The sequence below is a fragment of the Suricata suricatta genome, chromosome 10 (assembly GCF_006229205.1).
Source record: "Suricata suricatta isolate VVHF042 chromosome 10, meerkat_22Aug2017_6uvM2_HiC, whole genome shotgun sequence".
Lineage (NCBI taxonomy): Eukaryota > Metazoa > Chordata > Mammalia > Carnivora > Herpestidae > Suricata > Suricata suricatta.
Genome location: NC_043709.1, coordinates 73,314,923 through 73,331,570, shown reverse-complemented (window position 1 = coordinate 73,331,570; position 16,648 = coordinate 73,314,923). Strand labels below are relative to the sequence as shown.

At 41.0% G+C, this 16,648-nt stretch overlaps 1 protein-coding gene across 1 annotated transcript in view; it reads right to left on the bottom strand.

Annotated features, from left to right (window-relative positions):
* Positions 1-12,475, bottom strand: part of CPNE8 (copine 8) — a 222,752-nt gene extending 210,277 nt beyond the window's left edge. The window contains exon 1 of the mRNA XM_029954822.1: positions 11,969-12,475. Within this exon, the coding sequence (XP_029810682.1) occupies positions 11,969-12,105 (137 nt within the window). The 5' untranslated portion in view covers positions 12,106-12,475. The remainder of the gene's footprint in view (positions 1-11,968) is intronic.
* Positions 12,476-16,648: the final 4,173 nt, after the last annotated feature.

The following is a 16,648-nucleotide window of genomic DNA, read 5'->3' as shown; positions in this document are numbered from 1 at the left end:
ACAAGTGTTGGACACTTAGCCAATTGAGCCATCCAGGTGCCTGGAAATGGCTTCTTGAGTAGATGCTGTGAAGACTCTTAAAATGACAACAAAGGATTTAGAGTATTACATAAATTTAGTTGAGAAAGCAGGGCAGGGTTTGAGAAGATTGACTCCCATTTTGAAAGAGGTTCTGTGGATAAAATTCTCTCAAACAGTATCACATGCTAGACAGAAATCGTTCATGGAAAGAAAAGTCAATCAATGTGACAAACTTTGTTGTTCTCTTATTTTAAGAAATTGCCATGGATGCCCCAATCTTCAGCAACCACCGTCTTGATCAGTCAACAGCCATCAACATCAAGGCAAGACCCTCCACCAGCAAAGAAGTGATGACTTGCAGAAAACTCAGAGGATGGTTAGCATTTTTTAGCAATAAAGGACTTTTAATCAAAAATGCACATTTTGTTAGACATAATGCTATTGCCTACTTAACAGACTGCAGTATAGTATAAACATAACTTTCATATGCACTGAGAAACCAAAAAATTTATTTGACTCATTTTAATGCAATATTCCCAATACTGTGACAGTCTAGAACCAAACCCACAATATCTCCAAGGTATACCTTGAAAATCAACGATAGGCACAGAAATTGGGGTGGGGGGTAGGGGGAGGCTTTTCAGCCTGAAGGAAAGCACCAACAATGGTGAGAACCAAGAATATACATAAGAGATTTGAAGATTGGCAAGTACTCCACTTTGGCTAGAGTCCATGTCTGAGATGTGACTGGCAGAGGATGTCTGTCCAGGATGGGGGAAGACCCTGAACACCACGTTAAGGTGTTTGGATTCTATTCTGTAAGCAAAGGAGAAAGACTGAAAGTTTTGTAAAAGGAAAACCACATAATTTAAACTTTGTTTAGGAAGCTAACTACATAACAGGTGAAGAATAGACCAAAATCATGAATTTGTAGTCACAGAGAAAAGTTCAGAGAATATTTTCATATTCTGGGGGAAAATACAACTTCCTGAACAAGAAGGCTGGCAGCAGGAATGGAAAAGGAAGCAACAAACACTTTGGAGAGCCAAGCCAAACAGAAAGTTCCAATGACTGATCAGACACTATAAGTAGGTTGAAAGTTATAACAACAGAAAAGTAATAGTATGCATATCACTTGGTATTGGTTTACTTTATTTAAAAAGTCAAAATCAAATATAGATAGCATTCTTTCCCACAAAACTGAGATATTCCCTAAGACTCTTTCCAGGTGCTACTTCCGGCAGCCAGCACTTAGGAACAATTGATCAGTAAACACAACATTGAACCAATTTGCCATCTCCACTCAAAGCTCTGTCTTTGCCAAGAGCTGTGTGTGTGGTGAGGGGGAGGGTGACATATTATAAAAGCAAATTGAAAGAAAGGCACAGATATCTATTAATCTCAAACATTGTTCATTTTCAGGATGAAGAAAGCTAGCTATAGATCCCTATTGAGAGGAAAAACTGGAACAGCAACAGTACAATTTGACATCCCTTCGGAAGAATATTAAGTGAAATGGGAACTTTGAAGTGGGAAGTGGTTGGCATTAGAGAGTCTACGTTAATACCCTTTAAAAACTCAGACACTAGAATCAGGGCGTAGGTTTTCAAACAACATTGACAATCATAAGATTTCCTTAAATCGAAGCATGTTTACATTGTATTTCAAGGTCTCACTTCCAGTGTCATTGACTTACAGAGCTTCGAGTGACATCTCAGAGTTCCTCTAGACCAGGAGAGCTCAGTCACTCCTAGGAAATGATGCTCAGAGTATTGGTGGCATTGCCAAAAGTCACAGAGCCAGTGTCAGGAACAGAACGTAAGCTCGGGGATTTCCTAGACTTCACTGACATATCCCACAAGGAAATAAGAAGTCACATAAATGACATTCAAATGACAAAATGACCTCAGTGAAACAAAGAAATTAAAACCACGTAATTTAATTGACACAAATCTTGAGTTGAAAAATCAATCATCTTTCAGCTAGTATATTTCAAACCTCTCTCCAAAAACATTTTTTAAATTCACAAATTTAAATTACCAATTAGGAGAAACATTCACTACCTGCTTAATATTGATTATGCCTTCTTTTCCCAATGCCTACAAAGAGACTTTGGATGAAATCTCTAACATAAAATCAATTGCAATCAACTTTCTAGTGTTTTCTGCTTCCACAATTAATTTGAAAGTTGAGATATCATGATAATAAGCTATGTCCAAAATTCTCTCTCTCATTCTTGGCTTTGTGACTGGTAAACATGAAAACCTACTGAAGACATTAAAGAAGAATGACTGAGCTTTCAATTACCTAGAAAACCACAAACAATGTGATATTCTCTTTACAGAAGTACATTTAGATAAAAGAATGATTTTAAGAATGCCCACAGCATCACACACATGGAGATGACACAATATATAAAGTTCTATGGGCATTGAGAAACAAATTTCTCAAAATGACTCTAAAACCACTAATATACATATTAAGGCTAAGAAATGTGTTAGTTTTATCACGTATGACAATGATAACCATATCTGGTCCTCCGCACTTTCTGACATTTGAGATTATTCTTAATAAAATTAATGTGTCACTTGAAATATATATATATAATATATGTTAAATAAAACACATATATTATATATAGCATATATATGTAGAGACAGAGCAGATAATTAGCCAAGTAGAAAATAATTGACTTTTACAAAATCACGTCACAATGCAATTAGAATACCGTCTGACATTTTCAATATGTAAACAATTACTTTATTTATACAGAATTCTGAAGAGTAGATTTGCCAGAAAAGAAACCCTGGAATCTATTATTGAAAAGCGAGCAAATTAAGTGGTGACCTCCTCATTATTAAGAATGCAGGGGATGGAAATGACAGAGCTTGCAGTCAGTTCCCAACTCCAACGGTAAGTATGAATGTCACACAGTCAATTCAATTAATTTCTCTCTACTTTTCACTCACCGGGTCCATCACCTTTGTCCAGCATTTAACTTTCATCTTCCCCTGCCTGCTGATTTCTAGTTAAAGAGCCCTCTCATTACTTAATTTCCCACAGCTTCATTAGGTAGCTCAGCAGCAGAAAAAAGATTAGAATCAATACTTGGAAATCAAACACCAAATTGTTAAGGTTTATGTTACTCATCTGAACTGTTCTACCCACAGTTCTCACCAACCAGGAACAGAAACTGCACAGAGGAACTGTATTCCCCTTTGTGATGGTACTGATATCATCTGTTATAATTGTGTCTCTCAGCATTGTCCTTTCTCTTTAGTCCCCAACACATCAATACTGATAGAAAATAATCCCACCCTTAAAGCCTAAAATGAATAACTTTTGAAGAATGCCAGAGTATGTCTCATGGACAGGAGCATATACCCAACAAATAGACATACATGGATTGGGAACTCAACCTCGCCACCTCCTTGATATGCGACACGGGCCAAATTATTTAAACCCTCCCTGAACCTCAATCTCCTCACCAGTAAAATAGGACATAAATCACCTGTTTTACAGAATTGTTGTGAAGACTGAGTAAATTAGTATATGTTAAGTGTTTTCCACATTGTCTCACATAGATTTGGCTTTAATTTAAATAAAACATTTAGCTTGTTTCTGACTTCCTTACTGTAAGCTTGTAATTGATTAGTTGTGCTAATAGATAGAGATACTTCCCAGGAATTATCAATGATACTTTGCTTCTTCAGTGTTTCACAAAGTTAACTGGTAATTCCGTCAGTGTTTGGAGTTTCACTCTTCATAGACTAAAACTGACAGAAGTTCTCATAATTTGAACAAAAATACCTGAAAGCTAATGTGTCTGGCTGAAGAGGCAATAACATTGATGGCTGTAATACGTGTGAAGACACTACGGTATGTAAGTCAGGATGTGAACATTGGCCCTTGGGGCAAGGCACCTTTTAAATATATCTCACTTTATTATTGGCAATAAAAACTTTGTCCTTTATCATTCTAAATTATCATCTAGCTGGGTATGTTTTATCACGTCTGACATGAGAAAGCTACATAAATGTCAGCCCATTGATTTTGTTGGTGGGATATAAGAATGTGCTAGAAGATGCTTTCATTCTAAAACCTTGTTTTTAAACACTACTTCCAATCTGCCAAATCCCATTTGGTCCACGTGTCTAATTGTGTGTGCTGGTGTGGGGGAGCCATGGGGTAGAATCTGTCGAAATTTCCTATGCATTTCCAAATCTTCTGACCACTTTTATTCTGTACCTCCTCCACATTTAGGTATTCAGCCTAATCTGCATCTTGAACATGCAGATTTATGTCACCTTGCATTTCATGTTTCTGTGACCTCCCAAATTGATTATAAATTTGTCCAAAATACAGGTACCCTCTCTTCTATGTTGCTTGTATGCCACCTAGTAATGCATTCATAAGAAAGATAAGACTAATAGCTACTAAGTGCGTTTCTTGTAACGGACACAATCCTGGGCACTTTGTAGACTTTATTTCAATTACCTCTCCAATAAGCTTATACATTTAGGTTTTAAATCATTTCTGTATTACTGATTAGGAAATTACATTCTGAAAGTTGAAATAAGATACTCAAAATAACATTCCAAAAAAGAGATAAAAATGGGATTTAAAGACATCTGTCTGACTCCTAATTCCATTTTCTTGCTGCTATACTCTGCTGCCCCAAATTCTCATTAATCTTTAAATGCAACTTTCTCCTGGGAATAAAAGTATTTAGAAAGGTGCAGCCAGTAGTTTAGACTTGACTCTGCTTATTTATAGAGGAATGGGGGGAAATAACCAAAATAAGCTATTAAAATCCCCTTGAGAAGATAGCTTACTAATAACTTCAGCTCTAGAAAACTATCCTCAAGAAAAATCATAGCTATTGTCAAGTGTTCGTGAATAAGAATACTCATTAGCATTATTCTGAATAGTAACTTTTTGAAATAAATTTCGGAAATAAGAGATAAGTTAAATACAGTATGCACATAAAGTAGGCTAGAGAATGGAGGGTTATTTTTCAAAAACTAATGACAACAACGTATACGTGATATAACACAAAAAAGTACAGAAGATGAATTATATATTGTATGATCCCATTATATAATGTGTGTGAGGATACACACACACATATAAACACAAGGAAAAGAGAGGGACTGTAAGTATAGCATTATACATGGGAGAGAAATGAACTAAGTGTTCATAGTTTGGGGCACCTGGGTGGCTCAGTCGGTTAAGCGTTGACTTTGGCTCAGGTCATGATATCATGGTTCGTGAGTTGGAGCCCCATGTCAGGCTGTGTGTTAACAGCTCAGAGCCTGGAGCCTGCTTCAGATTCTGTATCTCCCTCTTTCTCTGCCCATCCCCCACTTGTGCTCTGTCTGTCGGACTGTCTCTCTCTATCTCAGAAACAAAACATTAGGTGCACCTGGGTGGCTCAGTTGGTTAAGCAACCGACTTAGGCTCAGGTCATGATCTTGCCGTCCGTGACTTCAAGCCCCATGTTAGGCTCTGAGCTGTCAGCACGGAGCCTAGAGCCTGGAGCCTGTTTCAGCTTCTGTGTCTCCCTTTCTCTCTATCTGCTCCCTTGCTTGCACTCCGTCTCTCAAAAATAATTAAACAATCAAATAAATTTATTAAAAAAATAAACATTAAAAAATGTTTAACATTCACAGTTTGATGGAATATGAGTGGTTTTTATTTTTCATGGATATCCATTTGTAATTCTGAGTGCTCAACTAACATGAAAAGCAGAATTTTAATGCATATACATGAATTAACTTATGTAAGCCTCAAAACAAATACAAGTCATGGGGCTATTATTCTCCCCATTTGACAGATGAGGAAATTGAGGAACAGAGAGATTAAGTAACTTCCCAAGGCTTCACAGCTAGTAGTGGTAGAACTGGTTTAGTTCCACATGCTCGCTTTTCAAGGCTAAGCACATTTGGCTCCAATAAGCAAATGTTATTATTATAAAACAGACTAACAACTGAATAAAACCCCTTTGAGAGGGATTGCTTTTCTTCCCTGCCTTGACTGAACACAGATAGAGAGGCTTCAGCCTGTTGTGCCACAAAAGAAGTACCTAGAAGAGCACAGCCATTTACACCCTTACTCTTGGGGTCCTGCTTTGTGAATTGCTTCCAGATTCACATTCTCTACATCCCAGGGCTGTTTTAGAACATCCCAGGCCCCCAACTGTTGAAAAACAGAGGGCAGACCAAAACATTGGGGGAACAGCAACATGAGTTTGGCTTTGTCTGCTAAGATATACCTGGGCAACTCGCACAGTGAGACTTTAAGATCACTGTCCAGAAATGCCCCAGTACAAATATTCCAGACACTCTGGAGCTAAGACAAACCCAAATATGGCTGAAAAAAAGCATCATGGGGTCGCTACAGTTTTGAACCACAGAACCTCAAGAACTACAGAGCCAGAAAGATAGGATGTTACGCCCATGCCACTCTTGGCCCTCAGTTTACCTGTTATTAAGATAACAGGCATTCCACTTCCCCTAGCGTATAGTAATATTATCAGTTAACAATTAACTTCAAACTTTTTGTCTTTTGTAAAAAGGGTAGAGTTATGTCTAAAAGATAAGCCAACAGGGACTGGGGTGGAAAGCCCAATTGCTGTGTTTGAACTCTTTCCTCTTTCGCCATAGATAATAAGAACAGCAAATGCACCTGCTTCAAACCCACTGCCAATACCCACTGGACCAAGCAGATTCTCTCTCGCAATACGAATCTGCTTTCCCATTTGGTCTGTAACTGTAACGGTAACATGTAAACTTGCAAAGTATATGCCATCAGCAGATGGGGAAACAGAAAAAAAATAGTCTTCAAAGTAAGAGAATAAGGAAGAAGTGTAAAGAAACACATGAGAAAGAGAAGAAAGCAAAAAGCATACAGAATTTCAATTATCATCCTGTTTCATTCATGATACACTTGCAAACTGTCACAACCGCTCGTGGATTCTGAAACCACATGGCTCCACTTATTCCAAGCAAAGGAGCGAGCCCACAACAGTACCGAACTGGACACTGTCATTTCTAATACTGACAGCTCGACAGCACCAAACTTTTCCTTTGTATGATCTTTTACAAAAGGCCCATGAAGAGTGATGTGTATGTCAGCAACATTGTTTAACAATGGGCTCTCCTAAAAAAACAACAGATGCATAGATGTGTGTATGCATGTGTGTATTTATATAATTTGTTATAAACTTACTGATGTATAGTATGTGTAGCTGAGCATACAACTTCTAGATAATAATAATAATAATAATAATAATATTTTTACTTAAATTCCATAGGGCCAATTGATTTCCACAGAAGATCTTAAGTGCCGACAACAAAATAATAAATCAAGCCCTGAACTTCAGTATTTATTTGCTAGTTTCCCTGGTGTAAAAATTTGCCATGGCCAACTTCAATCTACTGATGTGACGTCACTGAACAGGACTGAAGAGATGAGCAGGTAACACAGGATTGCATATTTTCACTACACGGATTAAAAAGATAGAGCATAGAGGTTATGAAAGAGTAGAGAAAACAGTGAAATGTAGTAAAATAATTAGGAAGTGACAACTTTTGAGTATATCTTTATTTTAAAATATAATGCATTAATGTTAGGTTTGCATAATTTAATTTTTAATAACCATTGTGTTTAACAACAGGTGCACAAATTGCTGTCTCAATCCCATTGAAGCCAGCTCCAGTCACCCCTGAAAAGTATCTCCTGACATCTGTGTAGATCAGGGACTGCTAATCCGTATAGAGTGACTATCGTCACAGTCGTTTCTTCATCAAACAGGTAAACATTTTAATGTGTATCAGCAGCACGTGGTAGACCTATTAAAAGTCCAGATTCCTCGGCCCCAGCCCCAGAGATCTGATGCAGTAGATCTGGTGCGGGACCTAGAAATCTTAATATTTTAACAGGCACGCAACCCTCCCCATGCCAGTTGATTTAAACAGAGAATGAGGGCATCCAGCATTTATGGACTACATATTCCGTGCCAAGCTCAGAATGCATGGATTAGGCAAGAAACAAAACTTGGCCTCAAGGTGAATGCAGAGACCAAGAATTAACAACATAACTGTGATACTAGTACATACCAGCTACTTTGGGAAAACAGCAAAACCCAGTTTGGGAGAGGAGTCAGAGAGAGATGTTTGACCTGAGTCTTGAAGAAGGAGCACAAGCTAATCAAAAACACAAGGAGGAAGAAGGGAGGGAGGGAGGTTCAGGGCAGAGAGAGAGGCACTGAGCAAGGCTCCATAGGCAAAGAGGAGTCAGTTCACTGGCATAACAGCACGTGCTTTGGGACTACCACTTATTCGTGTTTTGCCGCCACATTTATCTGTCACCAGTTCTACCATATGGTAAGCACATATTGGTTGGACTCTTTTCAGTCACAGTGCTCATGTGAGAAGTGATGGTAGATTAGGCAAAAGAGTCATGGCCAGGTCAGGTAGGACTTTACGGAATGCCTCGCACTAAGTAGCTCACATTTTGTATTCTTCCCTCACGTGAGTGGTTAAAATTGGTTTTATCACCATCATAAGATTATTGCTGTGAAAGAATTTACATGCCATGGCTAACTCACCAAGTCTAGAAATACAGAATGTTCTCGCTGCTTTTTTCATTGATAAGCTAACTTCTCAATCTGAGAAAACGACAAAAATCATGTGTTGGAAACAGTTCGCCATCCAAAGTCCCAGGGAAACACGTGATTACTGCATGTTATTTTTCCTACTGTTTTTTTTTTTACCCCATTCTAATTAATTTGTTTTTAGAATACAATGGGAATGTTGTATATGTTATTTTATGTGTCTAAGGTTGTATGGTTTCAACTATAGACATTTTAACTAGGTAGCCCAATTAACTTTAAAAAAAACTCTATGAATTAACATTATGAAAAAAAGGAATGGTAAGAGAACTAAACAGTGGTTGGAAGGGAAGTCATAGGGTAGGAGCTTGTCTCTACCTAAGCACAGCTAGAAAAGTCTACTTGTCACGCTAACACACCAAGTGTGTAGCCACCCCAAAACCTCCACGTTAAACTGACCCTTCTCTGTCTCCCCTCGAGCCCCATCTTCTCTTTGTAATATGTCCCAAGCATTCCACGCTCCACGATGATCTCTTTGCTCTCTGTGCCTGAACCACATCTTTGGATTTAGTCCGACTGTCATCATGTATTACGTAATACTTATCTCCCAACCAGACTTTACATTTTCAGAGAACTTCTTACATTTCTCCTGGAACATAGCAGAATTCTTGAGATACAAAAGACGTTAAACACTTGGATACGGAATAGACTAACTGATTTCCATGAATTATAATTTAGCATCAAGCTTCAATTGTTAAGTTTCTCACCTCCCCCAAAATGAAGACGAAAACATAAAGAGTTTTTTAAAGGTGTTTGATTGAGGACAATGAAAGGAGTTTATTATCCTAAGTTGCTTGTGGAGTGTCAGCAAATCATCAGAGGTCAGGTCATAAAAAGCAAGGGAATTCCTTACTCTGCTTGCCCAGAGTAAGACTGAGGACCTCCAAGTGAGCCTTGTTGCTAAGTGAAATCCCCCCTCCCCCAACATCCTAAAATATATGCTCTTTACAGTCATCAAAGAAAGAGAAGGAGAGAGCAGATATATCAGCCAGCCTCTACCCCAATCTTCTTTACTGACTGAAGTACAAAAGAAGACTATTCACAGAATTCTGTACTAAAGCATATATAAAACATTTATTCGGTAAATACTATTTCCAATATCAAAATAGCAAATGTTTTTTAACACTTCCTTTTGTGTCATACATTGTGAGAGCACTTTTCAGACATCATCTTATGAAGCTCTGATAACATTCTATATAAGATAAATGCCATAATTATCCTCATTTTAGAGATGAAGGAGCTCAGGTTAAGAACTCCAAGGTAAACAACATGATAGAATCACAAAACCAGAATCTGGAACCAGGTCTCTTATGCCAAGGCCCAAAGGACACCATCTATCTTTACAAGATTCAATTCTCAAAAATGTAAGTACTATAAGTACTTGGGTTCTACTTCAGGACTCTTTTTTTTCTTTTGAAAACTTAAAAATAAACAAGACACCAATGATATGAAAAAAAAAAGCCTGGAACAAGAGGATGTCCAGGGTCGGAGGTATCAAACTTAAACAAACTGGTGTAAAGCCAGTTGACTACGAGATTCCAGGCATACCCAACACACACACACACACACACACACACACACACACACACACACAGAGAGAACAACAACAACAAAAAGAATGGTTAAATGTGGATCCCATTGGCAGAAAGACCAGTGAAGATATAATTTCCCCATCAGTCCTAAAGAGCTTTTGGGAAACTAAAATTTAATTTATAACATTTTAAATTCATGCCAAGTACAGGTCACATGTCATTCAGGCTTTGCAGGATGTTCAGCAGAAAGAACTCTAGAAAATGCTCTTATTGTAGGACTTGTCTATGTATTATGTGCATATACTAATGACCTCCCTTGAGCATCCAGTGCCAGCTTCAGAAAAAAGAAAAAGGCCTAGAAATTAATGCCTGAAGAGAGTTTTCCATACAGCTTCACCTGTTCAGTTGACAGGAAGAAATCTCAGGCAATTCTTAAAGCAATAAACACAGTAAGGCAAGAGACCAACCTTAGCTGTCAGTAGCAGCATTAACGTCTCCATGGTATGAGGTCAGCCTTAAGAGGAAGCAAGCAATCACGGGATACGGTTTCGGAGATAACCTAAAGCCATCCCCTCTCCCCTAATTAACACCTCAATTACTGTTGTAGGTGCTGAATTCCCACAGAAAAGAAAATCCATCCCTTGGGCTTAGACTTAGTCTTGTGGAAATGCAATATCCAGTTCTCCTGGGGTGACAGCATTTTAAGTTTCCTGATTTATTTACATCCATGATTTCCCGTGTTTGTTGGATTCCTTCAAGGCAAGTTTTGCTAAGGACAGGAATTGGCGGGGACGGGGGATTTCGAGCATTGAAAACAATCTTGAGGCCAAAGTGGGCAAAAGGGAAGAGAGTTTTCCACTGAGAGAGATCCAACTATGCAAACAAGAGAGTGGGCTCCAGAGTCAATATTATACAAATTCTCCCTCCCTCGTTGCCGTGATCAATTTAGTATAGTCCGCCCGTCTCCTTCTCAAAATCTTCTGCGAAACAGCAATTATGCTGCTTTGTTTACAGGAAAACTGACCCAAGCAACGTAAGGCAACGGAGTTGAAATGTACAGTCCTCCAGCGGAGTGTCAGTTGTTATAAGCACTCAAAACGGTGTCTACTTGCAGGCAGAAAGTCGTGACTTTCCAAATTTTAGGTAAGGCACAGATTCGTCTGCAAACGGGGCTGGAGCCCAAATCTCTACCTACCAGGCATAAGGCAAGAAGCCCGGAAGGGTGGAGGGAAGCAAGCTGGCTGGCTCCAGGAAGTGGGTGGGGAGGCAGCTGCCTGGTTTCGTGCCAACTGTGGCAGTAGCAGGTTTGCACACGCCTAGCGGAGGGAGTCCCGGGCCAGTGCGCACAGCGGTCACAAGCGCTTTTGGCAATGCTGTCCCCTTTGATTCCTGTCATCACCCAACCACACAGCTCGGGTGTGGGACGTAAAAAGGGCTTGCAAAGTGGGCGGCGGCCGGGGATCCCGCGGCTGAGTCCCAGCCCAGCCAACTTTTACAGCATTTCCCAGAAAGAAAATTAAAAGTCTCAGCTCCGGAACCCACCACTCGCTTCTCGTTCCCGCTCCCCGCTCCGTGTCACCGGAGCAGAGGGTGACTCAGACCCACCGCTGGGGTGTTTCCCCCACTCGTCGCGCAACTTCTCACCCCAGCAAAGCCTCGGGGTACCCCGAGCACTAGGCAAGCGCTACCCACCAGGCAAACGCGAGAGCAAGAGGAGGAAGGGGAAGGGCTGCGTCCTCACCTGCAGGACACCGACACCTCCACCCGCGTGGCCGGGATGGCCGCGCTCAGCTGGTTCAAGTCCCCGATGCCCGCAGTGCTGGTGTAGCGGCTGTCCATCTTGGGTGGAGGCGCCGCGGACTTGTCCGGCGCCCACATCCAGAGCTCGGGCAGACTGAGGGCTCCGAGCCCAGCTCCCGGCAGACGGGGATGGGGGTTGAGGGTGGAGGCAGAGGAAGGAGGGCGGAGGCAGCCGGCGGGAAGGGGGAGGGCGGGGGAGGCGGACCCGCGCAGAGCCGCGAGGGAACCGCGAGCCAGTCCTGGCCCAGGCCGAGGCTGCCGGGGAAGTGGCGCACGGGGCTCCGGGCTTCCCTGCCCCCTCTGTGCGGGCAGCAAGCCCCAGCGGGGGGCACTTCGTGATCCTTTCCCAGCTCCGGGTGTCAGGCTCCGAGGAGCCAGCGGGCCACCTGGCGGGGTAGGGGGCAAGAGCCCCAGACCTCAACCGTCTAGGAGCGCACGCCCTGTAGGAAAAGGCGTGCGCTCCTAGGGATCTCGGGCTTGTCTCCGCCTCTACACACCCACTCCCGCCTCCTGGGCCGCGACTCCCTGCTCCTGTCAATCAGGTGTGGACGGGAATGTCTCGCAGTTCGCCTGCGGGAGCTGGAAGCTGGAGGTGTGGGCGCCTCTGCCGGCTCCGAACTCCCCCCGCTGTAGGTCCACGCTCCCCACCCCGCGCTGGTCCTCACTGCACCCTCAAAAGCCCGTGGAGGCCCTTGCCCTCGGGCCGAAGAGCGGGTCCGAGCTTTCGGGACTGCCCACTCTCAGCCACTTTAGGGTTGGGGACAGTAGGACAGAAGGACGATCTCCAACGTTCTGTACGCGGTGGTAAAGTGACATATCAATATCGGGGAGAAGGCGGGAACAGGATGGACTCTAATGTGGGGAGAAAAACTATTTGGGATTTAAGGGGGCCATCTAGTTTCCCTCTTTCCCTCCCTCTGTTCCTCAGAGCATAGGGGTCTGATGGAGACAATCCTATAGCAAGGGCTCTTCTGCGGCCCCTCGTTTCCAAATGCATGAAAAGTTCTGCCCTGAAAACTGGAGGTCACTACTATAAAACGCAGCTGCCTCACCCGGACTCCCACCCAGTAAGACCCGAATGAAACTGGATGGACGCCTGCAGAAAGGAGCCGGAGTGATCACCCCTTTTGGGAAACTGGATTCTGGGACAGCCATACTGGTGCCAGAATGCCTTAGCGGCCAAACCCTCCGGAGGTACCCGCGGATCCCCTCGATTGCCGTGACCTCATTGGCCGCACCTTCCCTCCGGCCTCACCCGTGCGCCTGCGGGTCCCCGAGCGCTCGCCACCAGGGGGCGACGGAGAGCTGGACGCGGCTTTAGGTAAATAAGCAGGGAGCCTGGGCTGGTGTCCACCTTCTCAAAGAGCCCAACACGGAGTTTCCAGCTGGCACGACTAACTCAGAAAGGAGCTGTTTCGTGGTTGAGAACCAGCCATACGTTGTAACATTCTAATCCACTGGGAGCCACCTGCCCAGAGAATCTGTACAGTTGCCCGTGAGGTGCAGGCGCAGTGTTGCCTCTTCCCTCTGTCAAGATCCTTCCTGCCTTTCAGTCTTGGTTTCCTTTTTCTGATCTCCCAACCCACCTCTTTTCATCCCTTAAATCCAGAGGTTCTCTGTTTCTCTTTTCCCATTACAGATTAACCTGTAGTTTATTACTATTTGGAAATACCCTAAAACTCCAGACATTTTTCATATGCTGCCCAAAATTAATTTGGAGGACAAGATCTACATATATTTTTAAGGTAACCAACTTTTATCTCACAGAAATCTACAGAAGAAATAAAAGTAGAGAACAAGTTTTCCAAAAGTTTTCTCATGTCTCCTTTGTAATCAGTCCCTCCTTTAATCACTAAAAACAACCTTCCAGGAAACCACTGGTCTTCTTTATATCACTATGGCTGTTTGCATTTTCTCAATTATATATATATGTATATGAAATATATATATAATCATATAACATGTATTCTTTTGTGTGTGTGGTTTCTTCCATTAAGCAAAATTCTGAGATATATCTACTTTGGTGAGTGCATCAATAGTGCATTTCTTTCTTACTGTTGACCAGTATTCCATTGTATAGATACGCCATAAATTGTTTACCCATTCACACATTAGTGGACATTTTTGTTTTTTCCAGGTTTGGGCTATGACAAACAAAACTTCCATGAATGTTTATGTATAAGTCTTTATGTGGGCATCTGCTTTCATTAGTCTTGGGGAAAAAAACTTAGAAGTGGAATAGCTGGGCCATAAGGAATGTGAATGTTTAACTTTTTAAGAAACTACTAACCCGTTTTCAAAAATCGTTTTACTATTTTCCATTCCCACAACATTGTGAGAGTTCCAGTTGCTTCATACTATTATCAATACATACTATTGTTATTCTCTTAAATTTTAGTCAGTCCAGTAGGTGTTTTAGAGTGGGTTAATGACTGCTGATGTAATTATGGATCTCATTGTGGAGTAATCACTAATGATGAGCATATTTTTATGTGCTTATTTGCTATCTTTATATCTTCTTTGGTAAAGTATTATTTGAATCTCTTGGTAATTTCTTTTATTTTTTAGGGAGAGAGACAGAGAGAGAGAGAGCACAAACACACACACACACACACACACACACACACACACACACACACACACAAGCATGGGGGAAGGGCAGAGAGACAGAGAGAGAATTCCAAGCAGGCTCCATGCTATAAATTCAGAGCCTGACGTGGGCTCAAATTCATGATTCCTGGGATGAACCTGAGTTGAAATCAAGAGTTAGACACTTAACGGACTGAGCAACCCAGGCACCTCTGCTCATTCTTATTGCATTATTAGTTATATTATCTCTGAGTTTTGAGAGTTCTTTATACATTTCCTACACAATTTACAAAATAACTTCTGCCAGTCTGTGGCTTGTATTTTCATTTTTAAAAAAATTTTTAATGTTTATTGATATTTGAGAGACAGAGCACACACATGCACAAACAGAAGGGCAGAGAGAGACACAGAATGCAAAGCAGGCTCCAGGCTCTGAGCTGTCAACACAGAGCCCCACGCAGGGCTTAAACCCACAAACTGTGAGACCATGCCCGGAGCCAAAGTCAGATGCTCAACCTATTGAGCCACCCAGGAGCCCTGGCCTGTATTTTCATTTTAACGATCTGTCAAAGAGCAGAAGTTCCTAATTTTGATGAATCCAGTTATTCAACTTTATTCTAATACCGATTATAATGTTGGTGTTGAATCAAAGAAATCTTTGCCTAATCTGAGGTTACAGAAATTATCTTCTATGTTTTCTTCTAGAAAATTTATACTTTCAGGTTTTGCATTTAGGTTTATGATTAATTTGAGTTTTTAAAATCAAAGCTCCCTTTTTGCACATCACCATCAAATTTTTCGAGCACCATCATAAAAAAGACCAATCTTTCTCCAGTGACTCGTCTTTGTACTTTTGTCAAAAATCAATTCACCATAAGTCCATTTTTTACTCTATCCTATTTACTGATCTGTTTGTTTTTCTTTAAACTAATACCACAGTCTTAATTACTTTTCTAATAACTCTTGAAAGCAGGTAGTGATCGTTTTAAAAATTCTTTTGTCATTTTTGATTCTCTGCATTTACCTGTAAATTTTAGAATCAGCTGGGCAATGTCTACCAAAAACAAGTTTTACCGATATTTTTATTGCAATTGCATTGACTCTATAGACTACTTAAAGAGTGGATAACATTAGTCTTGTGATCCATGAACATTATATATCTTCCATTTATTTAAGTGTTCTTTAATGCCTAGCAGCAATGGACTGATGCCCTTAAAGGAGAAACATTTGGAGACAAACAGCCGCATAGAGAAAAAAGCTATATGAAGACAGAGACAGAGATTGGATTTACACGTACAAACCAAGGAATGCCAAGGATTGTTGGTAACCATCAGAAGCTTGAAAAGTCAGGGAGGGAATCTTCCCTGGAGCCTTTGGGGAGAGCATGGCACTACCAACACTTTGCATCCAAAAACCATGAGAGAATAAATTTCTGTTGTTTTAAGCCAACCAGTGTGTGACAATTTGTTATAGCAGCCCTGAGAAAACTAATACATGATAATAACACTAATTATTTCCATTTTGCTGGTTTTTTTCAAGTTTGATACTTTAAATTCATCATATTGAAAGATGATTTGGCAAGAATGAAAGGTATGAAAGATCATATGGCAAGAATGATTTTGCCAGGGCACCTGGGTGGCTCCATTACTTAAACCTCGGACTTTGGCTCAGATGATGATGTCAGGGTTCCTGAGTTGGAACCCTGAGTGGGGATCTCTGCTTTTGGCTTGGAGCCTGCTCCAGATCCTGTGTCTCCCTTTCTCTTTGCTTCCCTCAAAAGAAAGAGGAAAGAAAGAAGAAAGAAAGAAAGGAAGAAAGAAAGAAAGAAAGAAAGAAAGAAAGAAAGAAAGAAAGAAAGAAAGAAAGAAAGCTAACTACATACTCAACAGTAGAGGAAAGAATATAGGAAATATGAAGAATATTTTTCCTACTTGCAAGCATCTTTGTTTAATATGAGTATCAACTCACCACATCAATAAAAAGTATGAAAGAACAAGAAATAAGCAGTGACTTGTCATGAGGTTATGAAGTG